We start from the raw sequence: 19833 nt of genomic DNA on the forward strand, positions 1-19833 counted from the left end.
CGCACTTCCGGCTTCCGCGGCGCAGGCGCGAGCCAGACCCTCTCGCGGGAATCGTCCGCGAGAGCCTGGGCGATGGAGAAGCGGGGACGGGGTGGCAAGCCGCCCTCTACTGCGGCGCCTTTGCAGCCGCCGATGACGCCTCGGAAAGAGAGGAGGCCTAGCATGTTCGAGAAGGAGGCAGTGAGTGAGGAGACTCGGGACGAGGGACAAGCCCTAGGCTGCAGAGCTCCGGCTTTTGTGGTGTAGACCCTAGACCACCGCGCTAACTGACTGAAACAGCTTCTTCAGTTCTCTTCAGATTTGTTCACCTCAGGTTTCCTAAGAGGCGCTTTCCCCAGAAATACGTAATTTTAGTGTGTTTAGTGCCACCACACAAACCAAAGCTTTACTAGCCAGAAGTAGGTGTATGTGTGCTGTGCTTCAAAATAATAATAATAATAATAATAATATTTGGATTGGATATACCAAGCAGAACAATGAGATGTTTTGAGTTTTTGTAAACAGCAGCAGCCTCAGTATTTGAAGAACATACGAGAGAGGAAGTTAAATTGAAAATAATTCTGTCCATTAACTTACTGTCTGAAATTAATGCAAAATGATATTCAATTTTATTGGTGGTATAACACCAGGATTTCTGTATGAGCATAGTGTGAAAACCATTACTGTGATGGACACTCCATCTTTTATTGAGACTTTGAGAGAGAGAATAATTTGTCCAAGGGTACAAAACTGTAATGATAGAGCTGGGACTTCTGGTCCACTTGCCTATAATTGTTTCTTTTCATACCTACTTCGTGGGACCCATAATCAACAGGATGAAGGAGAGATAATAGGCAAAACACTAATTTTTGAAGATCCTTATTTCAAATAACAGAATCCTTCCCACTGCCCTCGCAAAAAAAAAGTCCTGGCAGCATTTCAGGTTCTAGTGACTGCTCTTTGGTGTCTGCATTTTACAGAGGAAAAAGAAACAAAAGGAGGAAAAATAAATAGGGCAAGTTCGCAGAACCAAGAAAAAGCACAGCAAGGCTAGAAACCTTAATATATTGGATTTTAAATTCATGCTCCCAGAAACTTTGTTGTATTGCCTCGTAATAAGTCTGAGAAACAGATAGGTCGCCTGCAGTAATGAAAAATATTTGTATTTTGAGGTGCCTTTTATAAACTTACTGTCTACTGAAGATCTGAAGTCTTGAAAAGTGAGGAAGTCTGAATCCAAAAGGAGGGGACGACAGATAGGTTCACTTGGTATATAGGCCAGAATCTGGGGAAAGGGGGACATGGACCAAGGCAGTTCTTGCTTATTTGCTATGAATGTGATTAACCATAGCTGTCTTTAAAATCTGGGCTTCTACAGGTAAGAAAATTGAATTGGGAAGAGACTGAGAAAAGATTTCACAAATGCTCACTAAATGTGCCTGAGGGCAGTGAGTCACTAATTAGTTATTCCTAACTTTCAGGTAGCTGATTATTCTCATGATCCCGAGCATAAGAAAGATTAGGACACACAATTTAATTGTTATAAATGTCTTTTGATTTTTTCTCTCCTGCATCCATTTATTTTCTTCTACTAGTAGGAACTCAATTTTCCTTTGGAGAATTAAGTAATTCCCTATTGGATAGAGTTTTGGTGGGACTGTCAGTCACCTTCCTTAACTTTGTGGTGAGGATGAGACCAAAACTAGGCTGATTAGATGAACTCTTCCTGTAATAATTAAAGAAAATGGTTGAGATTAATTTAAATTGAAGGCGGCATACTGACCTGCCTCAAGTGTCTGACTCTTTAGGCTTCTCTTCCATTCTGTGAGCTACTCCATATCTTTCCAATTAGTTATGTATATGGTTAACAAGATTCCGTGCTTATTGTTTGCAACCAAAGATTCCAAAACCTTAAACAAATTACTGAAAATTGAAAACTTGGTTAGTCTCACTTGTCTATGTACATTTGAAAATCTTTAATACTAGCAAACAGCTTTTAGAAATACTTTAATGTAATGGCATCTCATGACCATGCTCTTTTTTTTCTAGGATTGTAGGCTCAACATAAGGAAATGCCATATCAATAGGTTAAATAATTAAATTCAGATTTAACTCAGGTTAAATAATTAAACTCAGATACCAAAAAGTTCTTCATATTTAAAGCCTATTTCTAATTTTTGGAAGTGACTACAAAGATTCTTCCTTAATTAAGAGATAAAATACTCTTAATAAAGAGAATACTAAATCAGAAAGCCAATATATATATATGGAAGAAATGGCAGAGATGTGAGTTTTCAGCATGTTAGAATCTCTGATTGTTATTTTTAAACCACAAATGCATGCCCTATCCCCAAGGAATTCATTGCAGTTGAGAGCCACTGTTAATGATATAGTTGTATCCATTGGGTGTATTGTGAGAGGAAAAGAAGATGGCAGTACCCTGGAGAAGCATTCTATTAATGGAAAAGAACAAAATAAAAATTTCATTTTTAAGAGGTTTGGGGAGCTATAATGCCTTTCTTCCCCAACTAAAACATAAAGCAGTCTGACAGATGATTAAAACAGCAGGTTTATTTCTGATTAAGGACTTCTACTAGAAGCCAACATGGAGTAACTCCTACCAGAAACTACAGAAAATTACACAAAATGTATGAAGTACTTATTTCCACTGGCTGGATGTAAGGTAAGACAGGATTGTGATCTTTGAGAGATGAGACACAAGAAAGGTGAGCCCCAAGATTTCCCCTAATGTACTGCCTGGTGAGGGCTTCCAGCCCATACCTTATGGAGGTGTCTCCCTTAGTTGAGAATGATTTGGGAGTCAGGGTAGGTCAGGGTGATAATAAGAGCAGAGTATTAGAGAGGAGAGAGCTGTACAAACAGTTCCCAAGATCTGCAGAGGATTTTCCTCAAGTCTTCAGCTTAGTACATCAGTGCATCTGGTGAGGAAGTCAGGTGTGGCTAGAGAAAGAACCACCCAAAAGAAACAGAAAAAAATCCTTGGACTCACACAAAATAGATTTTTTTTCCCCACCAGTAAGAGTGGAAAACCATATAAATCATAGGGCATTGGTTAGAGTGCTAAGAAGTGTATTGTCTCAGTATTGGGGGAAAAAAGCCCTAGACTTAGGGTTTTCTCTAGTTTGGCCTATCAGAGCTTAAAGACATGCCTCGAGAGGATTACAGTGTTTCCAAGTTACTGCATTCTAGAAGAAAGCTCAAGAATGCATGTGGGAATACAAAAATATACAGCTAAAACAGAAGGTAAAATTCACAATATCTGGTGTTTAATTAGCATACCTTCAAAGAAGCAGAAAAGTACAACTCAAAATGTAGAGAAGAAACAAAACACCCAGAAATGATTAAAAGATAGAAATAGTATAAAAGGACACTAAAGTGGTTATTATAAAACAGTTATTGTGTTATATTAGTTTTCATCACATTAAAGCAGTTATAAAATACTGATATTATAAAAGAGTTAATATTATGTTCTGTTCAAGAATAAGGAGAGGGACTTCCCTGGTGGTCCAGTGGTTAAGACTCCATGCTCCCAATGCAGGGGGCCTGGGTTTGATCCCTGATCAGGGAACTAGATCCCACATGCCGCAACTAAGGATCCTGCAAGCTGCAACTAAGGATTCTGCATGCCTCATTGAAGATCCTGCATGTGGCAACTAAGATCCCGCCTGCGGCAACAAAGATCCCACCTGCTGCAACTAAGACTTGGGCACAGCCAAATAAATAAATAAATATTTTTTTAAAAAATCAGAAAAGATTAAGCGTGGTAAATCCAGGTCAAACCTCTACAGATGAAAAATATAATGTTGGAAATGTAAAATAAACTGAGTGGAATTAACAGCAGATTTGACACTGCAGAGCAGGCTTAGTGAATTTAGAGACAGCAATAGAAAATCTGAAATGAGCTATGGGAAAATTTCAGGCAAAACTTTTATTATCTTTGGATCCCCAAGTGAGGAGAGGGGACACACTGACCAAGACTTGAGAGAAAACTCAAAATCAGAAATTAAAGAGAAGAAATTAAAATTGATATCACCGAAATACAAAACATCATAAGAGATCACTATGCCAACTAGTTGGACAACCTAGAAGAAATGGATAAACTCCTAGAAACATACAACCTTCCAAGACTGAGTCATGAAGAAAGAAAAAATCTGAATTGACTGATTACTAGTGAGGAGATTGAATCAGTAATCAAAAACCTACCTAAAACAAAAGTCCAGGATCAGATGGCCTCACTGGTGGATTCTACCAAATATTAAAATAAGAATTAATACCAGTCCTTCTCAAACTCTTCCAAAAAAATAGAAGAGGAGGGAACACTTCCAAACTCATTTTAAAGGCCAGCATTACCCTAATACCAAAACCAGCCAAGGACACCACAAGAAAAGAAAATTATAGGCCAGTATTCCTGATGAACATAGATGGAAAAATCCTCAACAAAATATTAGCAAACTGAATTCAATAGCACATTAAAGAGATAATACACCATGATCAAAGGGATTTTATTCCAGGGATGCAAGGATGGTTCAACATCTGCAAATCAATCAGTGTGATACACCACATTAACAAAATGAAGGATAAAAATCTCATGATCAAAAAAAAAAATCTCATGATAATTCGAATAGATGCAGAAAAAGCTTTGACAAAAATTAACACCCATTTATGGTTTTTTTAAAAAACTCTCAACAAGGTGGTTATAGAGGGAATGTACCTCAACATAATAAAGGCTGTATATCAAAAGCCTACAGCTAACATTATACTCAGTAGTGAAAAACTAAGCTTTTCCTGCAAGATCGGGAAAAAGACAAGGATGCCCACTTTTGCTGTTTTTATTCACATAGTCCTGGAATTTCTAGACAGAATAGTTAGGTAAGAAAAAGAAATTAAAGGCATTCAAATTGAAAAGGAAGAAGCAAAATTGTTGCTTTTTGTATATGACATGATATTATATATAGAAAATCCTAAAGACTCTGCCAAAAAAAAAAAAAACTATTAGAATTAAAAAACAAATCCAGTATAGTGGCAGGATACAAAATCAATATAAGAAATTCTGTTGAGTTTCTATGTACTAATAATGAACTAACAGGGAAAACAATCTCATTTACAATTGCATCAAAAAGAATAAAATACTTAGAAATAAATTTAACCAAGGAGATGAAAGACCTGTCCACTGAAAACTGTAAGACATTGATGAAAAAAATTGAAGACATAACAGAAATATATTTCATGCTCATGGATTGGAAGAATTAATATTGTTAAAATTTCCATAGTATCAAAAGGACCTACAGATTTAATATAATACAATCCCTTTTGAAATTCCAATCCCTATTCCAATTCCAATTCCAAAAAAAATCTGATGAAAAAAGTGGGCAGAAGATCTGAATAGATATTTTTCCAAAGAAAACATACAGACGGCCAACAGATACATGAAAAGATGCTCAACATTACTAATCAGGAAAGTTTCATATCAAAACTCACAACTGTTAGAATGTCTATTATCAAAAAGACAAGAGATAAGTGTTGGTGAGGATGTAGAGAAAAGAGAACATTTGTGCACTGTTGGTGGGAATGTAAATTCATGCAGCCACTATGGAAAACAGTAGAGAGGTTCCTCAAAAAGTTAAAAATAGGACTATCATGTGATCCAGTAATTCCACTTCTGGGTATTTATCTGAAGAAAACAAAAACACTAATTCAAAAAGGTATATGCACCCCCATGTTCATTGCAGCATTATTTTCAATAGCCAAGATATGGAAATGACCTGAATGTCCATTGATGAATGAATGAATAAAGAAGATATGGTGTATATATACAAAAAAGAGTGAAATCTTGCCATTTGCAAAAACATGGATGTGTCTCAAGTGCATTACGTTAAATGAAATGTCAGAGAAAGACAAATGCCATATGATCTCTCTTATATGTGGAAGCTCACAGATGCACAGAACAGATTGGTGGTTGCCAGAGGTTGGGGGTGTGGGGAAAGGGCTGGAGGGTGGGCAAAATGGGTGAAGGGGGTTAAAAGGTACAAACTTCAGTAAAATAATAATATGCTCAAGTGTGGTTTGTTCCAGGAATGCAAGGTTGGTTTAACATTCAAAAATCAATGTAACTCACCATATTAACAAACCATTAGGGATGAAAAATAGGATGGAAATTGGTAACATTTCTACCTAAATTAAAGCAGCTCACCTAGTCATGGGTCTATCTGGATGATGACATATATCTAAGATGATGTCCTATCTCTGTAAAGCATATGCAGTGGTGGAACAGAAAATATGTACTTCTTATAATCAGATGTCAAGAGGCGAGCTGGGGAGATTCTGCACTAAACATGCTCTTCCTCTCCCTAACTTGCTTATCACATAAACTCCCTCAGAGAGGAACAAATGAGAGGGCAAAGAAGGGGAAGTATTGCTCCAATAACAGTTTCTGCCACGTAGAAACATCAATGGTAGAGAATAAATATTTTCCCATAGTATTCCTGGGAATATTATTTTTAATATATACATTTTAAACTACTGGTCTATGAAGTAAGGTGTGAAAAATGAAGAGGAGTGATAGAAATGCGTAGAACTGTAGGAAAATCAAGATGTAATAAACATTAAAATTAATAAAATTTTAGTAGGGAACAATGGTATTTTTATGTTATACAACTCCTAAAAACATAAAATGTGTTTTTAAATCACCTTAAATGGGACATTGAAAGAATATCAAAGGAATTAATGCTTCAGAATAAATTGAAAGAAATTTTTGTAACATAAAAAATTAATTGTAAATAAAAGTTCTTCTGTAAATGCAGAAGCAAACCATGTTCTTGGTTTGAAAAGCTATTGTAGGGGCTTCCCTGGTGGCACAGTGGTTGAGAATCTGCCTGCCAATGCAGGGGACACGGGTTCGAGAAGATCCCCTACATGCCGCGGAGCAACTGGGCCCGTGAGCCACAGCTACTGAGCCTGAGCGTCTGGAGCCTCTGCTCCACAACAAGAGAGGCCGCGATAGTGAGAGGCCCGCGCGCCGCGATGAAGAGTGGCTCCCACTTGCCGCAACTGGAGAAAGCCCTCGCACAGAAACGAAGACCCAACACAGCCAAAAATAAAAATAATAAATAATAAATTAAAAATTAAAAAAAAAAGAAAAGCTATTGTACAGTTACAAAGTTATTTATCATTAACATTATTTGTAAACAAGTATTTTAAACTATAAATTATTACCTCAGGCCCTGATCTCCTTATAATCTATTCACCATACAGCAGCCACAATAGTCTTTTAAAACTGTAAATTAGAAAATATCACTTGCCCGTTTAAATCCTTCCAATGGCTCCTCATTGTTCTGAGAATAAATTTCAAATTCCTTTTCAAATTCTACTTAGTCCTACATGATACCGTTTTGTTTTTAATGTATTTATTTTATTTATATTTGGCTGCATTGGGTCTTCGTTGCTGTGCACGGGCTTTCTCTAGTTGCGGCGCGCAGGCTTCTCATTGTGGTGGCTTCTCTTGTTGCGGAGCACGGGCTCTAGGTGCGCGGGCTCAGTAGTTGTGGCTCATGAGCTTAGTTGCTACGCGGCAAGTGGGATCTTCCCAGACCAGGGCTCGAACCCGTCTCCCCTGTGGCAGGTGGATTCTTAACCACAGCGCCACCAGAGAAGCCCCATGATACCTTTTTAACCTTATTCTGTTACTACTATTTTCCTCACTCTAAACGATCCAGACACACCGAACACACGTCTATTCTCAGAACATGTTCTTTGTCCTTCCTATTTCCTGTTCCTTTTAGACTTCAGCCCAAACCAGACTGAAGGGACTTCTCCAATTATTCAGTCCAAATTAGGCCCTCATGATGAGTTTCTATCAAGTCATGTGATTTTCTTTGTATAGCAATTACCACTATTTAAAGTGGCTTATTCATTTCCCTATATATGTTTTTATTGTCTATCAGTCCTCCTCCCCACTAGAAGGATAACTCCATGAGTGCAGAGTCCTTGATTATGAGTTAATACAAGTAAAACAATTAATTCCTGGTTATTATAATGAAGTTCACCACTGTAACTTCAGAGCCTAGAGTACTTAACTGAACCATAGTAGCCACTAAATCAGTAGTTCTTTAAGACAGGTTGAATGTCATACAATAAATGTTGAATGTAAAAAGCACAGAAAGATGTATATACCAAATCAATACACTTTTGTTATCTTTTCAGTTTAAGACAAATGTGTTATGTAAATAATTGTATTATTCAAAGATAAAATAATTAAAATTATAAGAAGACAATAAAGGATAATATTTTCATAATGTCAGGGCAGGGAACATGAAAGGTTTTCCTTACATACCAGTCTTCTAGCCACTCAGTTGCCCTCTCAGGGGCCACTCTTGTTTCTAGTTCTTTTGCATCTTCCATGGATGTTCTAAATATATGCATTCAAATTTGTGTTTGTGTGTATTTGTGTTTATAGATAAATAGATAGATGATAGCTATATTCTTTTTTCTTCTTTTACCAAATTGATAGCCAGGAGTGAATCTAGGATTTAGCAACCACATAATCATAGAAGTCTTATAATGGATTTCCAAGCTTTGTGTCAGTCCTGTCCCATTGCACCAGGGTTCTTAAAACCGAAATTTCATTTTACAATTAAAAAAGTAATCTCTCTCTCTCTCTGTCTCTCTCTCCCTCCTTTCAGTATGCACAGATTTTAAGAGAAAGACTGAGAGAATCAATTCATGATGTTCAGTACGTAGAGCCACCATTTGATGACTCAATTGCTGATACAGGTAAAGAATGGAAGAGTGCCCTGGCAAAACTAAAGTTTGCTAATTCATATAGAATGGAGCCACTGAAAAAATTCCAGGCTCATTCAGTAGAAACGAAAGTCCAGCAGATATTAAAGGTAGGTTGATAGATATATATGATAGCAATATCTTAGCTTTGGGGGTTTGATAAACTGTATTAAGATTTATGGCAGTATAGTTACCCTGATTGATTTTTTTGTAGCTTTTATCTCTGAAAATATGAAAGTACTTTGTAGTCATACACAATAATCTTCATGTTGATGCTATGATTAAAGCTAGACCAAAAGGAATATTCTTTTGTTATTTCATTTAACTCTTAATTATCCATAAATTATTTATCCTCCAGGTTCCATGTGTCTCCCATATTTGGAGGAATGAATAAAAAAAACCCATATTGAATATGTGTGAAAAATTGATTCATGACGACACTGAAACATCTTAAGAACAGGCAATCCCCAATTTATGCATGGGTTTTCTTCCCAGCTGGAATCTAAAGTTCATTTAAGACAGTTTGAAACTCAGACACATGTTTTCAGGCTAGTCCAACAAAGCTTCTTCAATTTTACAAAATTAATACTGTAATACTAATACCAATATTAATTATACTACTGTTGGTATCTGAAGACTACATGGTTCAGATGGAAAGAATTCCCTTGACCATCTTTCCTAATAAAGGGCCAAATTAAAAACTTTTAAATTATAGAATGTTTGTTTAAGGGACCACTTTTCCTGAATCCCCTTTTCACCTTTGGGCACCAGGCACCCAGGATTTTTCTGATGACCAGATTCCCTTTGTGGGACTCTACCCAGCCTAATCTCCCTCTCCCACCTCTAATTTACAAGACGCACTCCTTTAGTAATAACTGGTGTAAGCTAGCTATTGGGAAGAAAGCATATGTTTAGTTTATTCTGTATAAATGATTAATGTCCCTTTAATTGTATCAAAGTTAATTCTTAAATGAATTAACCTTTATTAATGCAGAAGAATATTTAGGAAACCTACCCTCCAACCTCCCTCCACCACCATAGACATAGATACATTTCTAAGCTGAATTAATAATTATCAGATAATATTTGGTAAAGATATTATGGCTCATAACTTCAGGAAATAAATTCAATTCAATACAATAAAATAATTATTAATTCTCTGATCTAAACACTAATAGCAAGCATTTGTGATTGAGTATACATTTTGGTGTGTCTCTCACTCAGCCCTACCACATAGACTGAGTTCAAGTTTATTGAATATAGTAGAATTTCACATTGTATTTGCATATGATAGCTTATAGAATTGCATTGAGCATGATGGGGCCTGGAACAGCTTATTGGAAATATAGGTGGAAGGCTAGGGGTCATAGAGAGGCCGGGGATTTTCCTTTGCGTTTAGGGAAAATTGAACACAGTTCTAGACACGGAAACAGTATATACTGATGGAGCTTATAGGTATCTTCCTATAGCACATGCTCTTTATTTATTAAAAATGAACACTTATGTAGATAAAGCCTGGGATCTCTTAGGCAGATTCAGAAGGGAGAATGGATGTTGCTAAGTGTCCAAAAGATTGAGCCAATTGCCTGAGGGAACTAAATGCTTCTAGACCCAGTTTAGATCCAGAAGCATTCTAGAAGGGAACCAAGACCAAAAAATGGGTAATTTATTTGGTTTTACTTGCCTATAAAATTACCAGGTAGGCATCCATTTGTTGTCATTAGAACTCAGAACATTGGTTAATTTATCATTGGTCTGAGTCAGTTAATCAAAGCCAGGTGCCACCTGCTCACCAGCTGGTTCGGGTCTGCTTACGGTTTGTAGGAAAATGTAGTCCTTCATGGCCCACATCTGTCTCCCCACCTGCCCCCAGCTATATATTAATTTAGTAAGAAACATGAAAAATCTTTGATTTCCTTGGTACTCTCCTGGAGGCCACAGAAAAAAGCAGTAGAGTGAGAAGCCATAGAAACAGGATTAGAAAGCAGTGGCCTTTAATTTGTGGAGACAAGAAGACAGGAATAGGGACTTCCCTGGTTGTCCAGTGGTTAAGACTCTACCCTTCCAATGCAGGGGGTGTGGGTTCAATCCCTGGTCGGGGAACTGAGATCCCACATGCCACGTGGCCAAAAAAAGAGACAGGAATAACATAATGCAGGCTCTGCTCCTGAATTTTAGCAAATATATAAATTTGAAAAAGATTTAAGATTCTCTACCTAAGAATTCCCAGAAGCTTTGTTTTAAAATTCCTCTTGTGTCTCCCTAATAACTGTTTGGCACAGTAATCTAGTAAAGGAAAACTTAAGCTTAAGGGTTGCTAATGAAGGGCAATTGAACATAATTTAAAAACCAAACTAGGGGGCTTCCCTGGTGGCGCAGTGGTTGAGAATCTGCCTGCCAATGCAGGGGACACGGGTTCGAGCCCTGGTCTGGGAAGATCCCACATGCCGTGGAGCAACTAGGCCCATGAGCCACAACTACTGAGCCTGCGCGTCTGGAGCTCGTACCCTGCAACAAGAGAGGCTGCGACAGTGAGAGGCCTGCGCACCGCGATGAAGAGTGGTCCCTGCTTGCCGCAACTAGAGAAAGCCCTCACACAGAAACGAAGACCCAACACAGACAAAAAGAAAGAAAGAAAGAAAGAAAGAAAGAAAGAAAGAAAGAAAGAAGCTTTCATTAAAAAAAAAAAAAAAAAACACCAAACTAGGGCCTCCCTGGTGGCACAGTGCTTAAGAATCCACCTGCCAATTCAGGGGACATGGGTTCAAGTCCTGGTCTGGGAAGATTCCACATGCCGTGGAGCAACTAAGCCCATGTGCCACAACTACTGAGCCTGTGCTCTAGAGCCCGTGAGCCATAATTACTGAGCCCTCATGCCACAACTACTGAAGCCCGCATGCCTAGAGCCCATGCTCTGCAACAAGAGAAGCCACTGCAATGAGAGGCCCGAGCACCACAACGAAGAGTAGCCCCTGCTCCCTGCAACTAGAGCAAGCCCGTGCAGCAACAAAGACCCAATGCAGCCAAATATTAAAAAATAAATAAAGAAATAAAACTAAATTTTCTTCAAAATTATTATTGAAATAAATTGGTAAACATATCAACCATTTAATATTATTTGGTTAGAAATATGTATATTTTTCAAAAAGTTATATGTATTAATCAGACACATATTCTACTTCAATTTTTGTTTAGAAAATATTTGGTTTGAAAATTAAAATATTTTTCTTAATTTTTTTAAAGGAAAATCTTAAAGATGTCAAATATGATGACAAAGTCTTCTCTCATTTGTCGCTTGAATTAGCAGATCGCATATTGCTAGCAGTCAAAGAATTTGGGTTCCACCGTTATAAGTTCATTATAAAAGTATTATTTATTCAAAAGACGGGTCAGGCAATCAATGTAAGTACCTCACTGATCAGCATCTACCAAGTTCAACTATGAGGTCTCCCCTCTAAGTGACTTGATATTTATTGCAATGTCTCAAAGGCACATTTGAGGTGCATCTTGACTGAAAGGATAATTATGTGAACTATATTTTCTTTCACTTTGAATTATTTGAAAAATACTAAGCTAGAAATGGTAATTTTCTGTTAATTATTTATTAAATTGCATGGGTATTCTGTTCCTTGACCATAACAGTTTTGACAATTTAATGTCATTTAATAATTGATTAACCAGTAAATTTATTTAGGGCACTAAATAATGGGTATAGGTACTGAGGAAAATACAGAAAATTATATGACATGGACCATGAATGCCAAGGAGTTTTTACTCCAGTCAAGAAAATAAAGCAACACAATTTTGAGTGTAAGAAAATAAAATGATGCGGAGAATGTAATAGCCTAGGTTTTAGCGTGCAGTTGACCTGGATATGAATCCTGGCAGCAACACACACTGCCTCTGGCCTGGACATAGTTTTTTCTTCTGTAAAATGGGGCTGATAAAACCTACTTGCTAGAGTTAATGTGAAGATTTAATGAGATTATCCGTATTAAAATCCTTAACAGAGTGCCCAGCCCAGAGTCCTCAATAAACAGAAAGGCTTATTTTTTTTTATTACTTCAATAAATATTTATTGAGCAATTCCTACATGAGAAAGGCTTATTACTATTACTTACAAGTAAGAGTGCTATACCCTGAGAGCTGTGTGCGTTTCTAGTGAGTTGAGCGCCAGCTGTGTGGGGCGGGACAGTCTGAGGGGCTCCATGAGGAAGCCCGGCGGGAGGACTTGGCTGGGCGGAAGGCTGCCGCCCACACGGCAGTCAGCTCCCGGGGAGGACAGAATTACACCACAGCCTACGTGCACACTCGGGGAACGAGACGCTTCTAGATGGTGACAAGTGCTCCATGGACGGAGTGACTACTTGGGATTGTCTGGAGACGGGGAAGGGCCTCTGATGTCTGAATGACAAGAAAAAACCAGCCATGCCAAAGATCAGGGAGAATGTCCAAGCAGGGAAAACATGGAGCGCAGAGACGCTAAGGCGGGGCGAACTCGCTGTGCTTGACTAATAACCAGAGAGGCTGTGGTGTATTTAGGTAGCCCCACCCCAGACTTTAGCAGCCTAAGACACCAGCCATTTATTTGCTCATCATTCTGTGGGTCAGCTTAGCCTGGATTAGCTGTTTGGATTTTCGGCTGGTCTCACGGATGCACTTGCAGCCATCCAGTGACTCAGCTGGACCTAGAGTTCCACCGCGGCCTCACTCACAGGTGTGACAGTTGGTGCTGGCTGTTGGCTGGGGCAACTGGGTGCCCCTGCACAGGAGCCATCATCCTCCAGTGGACCGGACGGGCTTCCTTACATGTGGGGCTCCTCACAGCATTCCAGGAGGTGAGAGCAGAAGACCTCTTAAGGCCTTTCTTGGAAGTTGCACAGTGTTACATTCTTTTGCTCAGAGCAAGTCCCTAGGCCAATTCATATTCACAGGGTGGAAAAATAGACAGCCTCTTGATGGGAGATGCCACAGAGGATTTTTGACCATTTTAGAGCCACCACAGAAAAAGATGATGTGTGGCTTTGCAGGTGAAGCAAGGAATTAGGGTTTCTCTTTTAACAGCCTGCTCACAGAGTCAATACCATTTTTTAATTTCAAGACAAACTTCCGGTCGAAAATCTTTTAAGGGTAGGAAGAATAATTCCTTATTATGGACTATAACACCGCAGAGTAGTACCGCACGCAGAACTACTAGACCCAGATTACAGAGTGCCTCCTGTTCCTGCCCCCGACACACTCTGCTAAGGAAGCGTCTTTCTGTGTTAGATAATTTACCAGCTCCAGTAAAAGAAAAGATGGACCCAGGAAGCATCACTGTCAAGTCTTTTCAGCAAAGGGAAGATTGGACAAATTACTTGTAAAGTATAACTTTCTGAGATAGTGATGCATCTTCTAAACAGTATCAAACTTGTATAGATTTAAAAATTACTACTTAACATGTTCGATCTAAAGTGGGTCTTCTAAACATTTCTCTCATAGATTGCCAGCAGATGGATCTGGGATGTTGCGTGGGACACCTGGGTTGCTGCGAAACATGAAACTGAAACTTATGTGGCATTGGCCTTAGTATTTGCTCTTTACTGTGAATAGCTTGTTACATGTACTAAAGAGTGTTTACTTCTCAACTTTTCAAAAATACATGAAATTTATATTTGTGAACCTCATAGTAGTTTTGATTAGCTATATTTTTATATCTCCAATTGAAGCTTAATTGTATTCTTTTAACAACAAAGTTAAAGCTGGATTCTTACCTTTATACTTACTGGTTATCATATTTATTAACATTGTATTACCCCAAAGTATAAAAGTATAAGAGGTATATGTATATGCCTTTTTCATATATATATACGAATACATGAATGCTTATGATGGATTATAATATGGGGGAATTATTTATCATCCTAGTTAGATTTAAGAAAATTAGAATTTGCTACAGGATATTATGATGCAAACTTGTAAAATGTCACATTAAGTAAATGTTAAGATAGATTTTTGGAAAACTTCCAAAGGCAGATATTTTGAACGGTATCTTAATATACTACATGCATTCTTTTTTTTTTTTTTTAAATGAATTAGTGTTTTTTTTGTTTTTTTGTTTTTAATTTTATTTATTTATTTACGGCTGTGTTGGGTCTTCGTTTCTGTCTGAGGGCTTCCTCTAGTTGTGGCAAATGGGGGCCACTCTTCATCGCGGTGCACGGGCCTCTCATTATCGCGGCCTCTCCTGTTGTGGAGCACAGGCTCCAGACACGCAGGCTCAGTAATTGTGGCTCACTAGCCGCTCCGCGGCATGTGGGGTCTTCCCAGACCAGGGCTCGAACCTGTGTCCCCTGCATTGGCAGGAAGATTCTCAACCACTGCGCCACCAGGGAAGCCCTACATGCATTCTTTTGAAAGAAGTTACCAAGTTTGAAAGAAAGATGTTGATATATTTAATACTTCCCTAACTAACACCTCTCCCTCCAATCAAAACACTTCCAAGTGTGCAGTCTTTCTATTTGTTAGTCCATTAGTTAAGCTCTTTTTAGCTGCAAGAACCGAAAAACCTAACATAATTATTTTTTAAAAAGAGGAAAATTGTATTTCCCAGGCATTTGATCAAGGATCCGGGTTCTTTCTGTCTTCCTGCTCTCCTCTCAGATTCTATGCACACGAGTTTAACTTGGTAGAATTTAACCACATTCTCATGGCTTTATCATCATGATTCACTCCTTGAGCTGGGCTGGAGCTCACCTTCCCTGAAGCACACGGCCGTGTGGAGAGTGGACACCACTGTCAATCGGGGCTTCTCCTGCAAGGAGGCAGGGGGTGGGGCTTGGTGGAGCCAAGCAGTAATGTCTGTGATAATTCATGCTATTTTCAAGTTATAGTCAGAACTTGAAAACACATGCCAAACTTAATGGACAGTAAAAATACTGATTAGTTGAATAATCTATAAACAGGAAAACAGAAAAAGACAGAGGAGAGCTTTCTTTTCACTTGTGTGTTTTAATGCGTTGGATAATCCAGGACTGGCAGTTCCATACTACACAGCATAGACATGATAGTTGTAGCCCAAAGAATCTTTAAAACAGGATTTATTGTTTGCTAACTTTGGTCACAGAAAAATCAGTAATAACAAACCTAAGAAGGGCTTCTGTTAAGCAATGTTCCTTCCTGATGACCTCATCAGGATAAACACACTTCCTGGTATTGAGCAGACGCTTATAAACGTGACTTTGTAAAGTGAGAATTATGCCTTCCTCCTAGGGTTGGTTTGTGAATTAAGTGAGGTAATATATATAGTCAGGCACTTATGCCCAGCACTTAGCATAACCCTGGAGCATACCAAATCCTGAAATGTTACCTGTTATCATTCAGTTTGACAGCTCAGAATTACCTTCAGTTCTGCTTTCTCTTGCCCTTGTCCCAACCCCCATTCGTACTTAATTGTTAAATTCTATGGATTCTGTTTTTTTGAAGTGACTCAAAATCATCCCCTCGGGACTTCCCGGGGGGTCCAGTGGTTAAGACTCCCCCTTCCAATGCAGGGGGTGAGGATTCTATCCCTGAAAAAAAAAAAAAAAAACAAAACCTGCTGTGATATCTCTTGCCTGGGTCCTCACTCTCTCACAACTATTTTGATAGTCCTTCTTTTATTTATTCATGTGTTGTTTTGTTCAACATATGTCACCACAGAAATCTGAACACCCCCTAATCTGATTCCCTGCTTCTCAAAGCTTTATAGCAGGTTATTGACCGTCGTTTACATGGTTCACAGAACTCCTCTGTCATCCCACCCTCTCCTCCAGATGCATTTTGAGTTTCTTTCCTTAACAAGGACCTGACTTTTCCCTGAGGAAGAGTCCCACTGCAGCCCTCTCAAGTAAAAGCTGGTTTTTCTCTCATCCCTCATCGCTAATGCCTCAGAGCCAGGAGCTAGGTAGGCAACCCCACTGACTGTAAAAAGCTCTAGCTCCTGGAAATTTATGCAATCCGGATGTACAGTTCTTCACTTCTGTGTGTCATTGTTGCCTACTAGTCCCCTGGCCTGTTCCTTCTCATTTCTTGAAAACCTGAGCTACTGGATCGCAAGCTTCATCTCCACTCAACTCCTGCTGTCATTCTTTGTGACTTCAATATCCACGTAGATAATCATCCAATAAGGCAGCTCTCGCTTTGCACAAGTTGTAGTTACTACAGCTTAGTTGAATCACACCAGTCCCCCAACAACATGGTTCACATTTCAGGGACCACAGTATATTAACCGTGAGTAACTTCATAAGGTACAAACTCCCCAGCCAGCTCTTCAGTCCTCAAGTCACTACGTAAATAGCAGGTGGGCGTCATGAGCCTTCGTCAAAGTCCGTCAGTCACTGGTCACTGCACTTCTGGTATTCAGCTCTTCAGGTCACAAGACAGCAAAGCATGTAGTTGTGTTGCCTCCTTGTCTCCCAGTGACAAAAGCACATGATGTTTTACAAAAATGGACCACCAAAAGAGGAAATTGGGCAAAAAAAGGTGAAAGTGCATCAAAGAAGTAAGAAGTGATGATGCTAGAAATGAAATTGGTTAGGAAATTTGAACATGACAACAGCAAAACCAAGACAGGATGAGACCTAAGCCCGCATGGAAGTACTGCAGGAATCATGGGGAGAAAGTCCAATAAGTAAGAAAAGTAAGGTGAAATTGCGTCAACATCTTTTAGCTTAAATTGTCCAGGAACAGAAAGCCACTTGTGGTTGTGAAAGACTTTCTTCTACTTTGGATAGAAAACTGTACGGTATCTGCTGTTCCACATTCGTGGATTTAACCAATGGCAGATGGTGTAGTAGTGTAGATATATTTAGTGAAAACAATCTGTGTAAGTGGACCTGCACAGTTCAAGTATCAACTGTAATAATAATTAAAAAAAAATCTCAATCAGTTTGGCTAGCATTCAGGCCAAAGTGTTGAAGTTAGTTACTCTGCTGAAAGAAAACTGTAATTACAAAGAGACAGAAAAACAACCTTTTTCTGCCAGTAAAGGCTGGTTCCATCATTTTAGGCGTCGACATGAACTGATTCATGTCGACCTATCTGGTGAATCTGCTGTGAAATATGCATCCAGATTTCACAGGTTAGTTACAGACAGTGGTTGTGAGAAAAGGATGGAGATGTCCAGAGGAAAGGAGGCTAATAAGACTTCACATTAAAGAGACTCTTGGAGATTACTTACAACATTGAAAATGCAAAAGATAAAATGCTGGAAGCCATCCAAACTTCGAAAGAAGTATGACAATTTATCAAGGCATGGGAAAGATAAGTTACAGGATGAGAAAAAGGCAAGCACAATTTAAATTACTCTTGGTAAAGTTTTTAAAAGAAAATACTAATTCTCAATGTTTGTCATGTTTCAAATTACAGTGTACTAAATATAAGTTTTACATTGAAAAAAATTCTGTATATGTGTATAATTGTCAGTAAGGGAGTTTTCAGTTGTTTTTTTTTTTTTTTTTTTAATAAATTTATTTATTTATTTATTTATTTTTGGCTGTGTTGGGTCCTCGCCTCTGCGCGAGGGCCCTCTCCAGCCGCGGCGAGCGGGGACCACTCTTCATCGTGGTGCGCGGGCCTACCACCGCCGCGGCCTCTCTTGTTGCGGAGCACAGGCTCCAGACGCACAGGCTCAGCAGCTGTGGCTCACGGGCCCAGCCGCTCCGCGGCACGTGGGATACCCCCAGACCAGGGCTCAGAACCCGTGTCCCCTGCACTGGCAGGCAGACTCTCAACCACTGCGCCACCAGGGAAGCCCCAAGTTTTCAGTTTTTTAACGAAAGTTTTTTAAAGTTGTAGAAGAACTCTACTTTTTCTCTTTGATTAATAAGATTACTTTGTACGACTCCAGCTTCCATGGTCGTTTTTATGGCCCTGTGCTATCATGCAACTAGGACTGTCTGTGCTCTAGGTTCCCAGTTCCTTGACCAACTCACATTCAAGGACCTTTTCATCTAGCACACGTTGGGCATCTGCTCCTTGGTTCATCCTGTAGACCTTGTTAGCCTCAAGATCAGCATGACCTCTGAAGTCTCAGTTTCGAGCAGGTTACTCTCATGCAGTGGTTTCCTGTCCTAGCTCACCACCTGGCACACCCTGAACAGTCACTTTTCAGTCCTGTTGAACCCTCCCGCTCACTGACCTTCCTCGCGCTTTCACAGTTCTCTTGTTTTCTGCCTCAGATCTCATGGCCCATCGTTATAACTGCTGTACAGTCACTCTCTGACAAACACACTCCAAATTCCTTTGCCCCTCTTCTTCCTTTGGGAACACCCCTTCCCGAACAATCCCGAATCCCCTTGTCTGCTTTGTCCAAGCCTGAGTTCAAATAGCTGAGCTTGACTGACTGGTTTCACTTTAAATTCACGACCACAAACCTCCAGTGGGCAAACACTTGGCATCCTAGAAGCTTTGTTTTCCTATCCCCACACCTCCTCTCTCCCCCGGTTTCCTATATTCCTCTCCTCTGCTCACCTTCAGCTTATGACCTCACCTCATACCTGATCAAGGAAAGAAGAAGTATCAGAGGAAAAGTCCCTCAAGTTCCCGCCACCAGATCTCCAAAGCCACTCGCATCTGCAGCCACGGTCTGGTTTCCGTCTGGTTACAATAAACGGATTGTGCTTCCTCCTGTCAAAGGCTTATCCCAACATCTGTGCGGCCTTCCACCCTTCTCATGGCAGGCACTTTCCAGCACCTATCTCCTCTCTCTCTTGCATCATGATTTTCCCCTTCTACTGAGTCATCTTGTCAGCATGCAAACATGCTCTAGTGTCTTCTGTCAAAACGACAGCAACCCACCTCTCCACCCACCCTCTTTCTCTGTTACTCACACTTCTCTCTGTGCAGCACTGTGGTTCCAATTCCTAGCCTCCCATTCCTTCCCTAATCGACTTCAGTTTAGCTTCTGCAATCGCCATACCATTGAAACAGCTTGGGACAATAAAGATTGGTAGTTACTACCAAATTTCTAAATACAATGGACATTTTCCTGTCCTTATCTTACTCAACTTCTCAATTGACATGTTGATCAGCCCCCTG

The 19833-nt window shown here is 39.4% G+C and overlaps 1 protein-coding gene across 1 annotated transcript; it reads left to right on the forward strand.

The window, feature by feature from the left end:
* Positions 1-72: 72 nt before the first annotated feature.
* On the forward strand, positions 73-14367 carry DYNLT2 (dynein light chain Tctex-type 2). Its single transcript, XM_068551740.1, has 4 exons — positions 73-180; positions 8679-8885; positions 12019-12177; positions 14257-14367. Exons 1-4 carry the CDS (start codon positions 73-75, stop codon positions 14365-14367), a joined length of 585 nt encoding a protein of 194 aa, XP_068407841.1.
* Positions 14368-19833: the final 5466 nt, after the last annotated feature.

Source organism: Eschrichtius robustus, chromosome 9 (genome assembly GCF_028021215.1).
Source record: "Eschrichtius robustus isolate mEscRob2 chromosome 9, mEscRob2.pri, whole genome shotgun sequence".
Taxonomy (NCBI): domain Eukaryota; kingdom Metazoa; phylum Chordata; class Mammalia; order Artiodactyla; family Eschrichtiidae; genus Eschrichtius; species Eschrichtius robustus.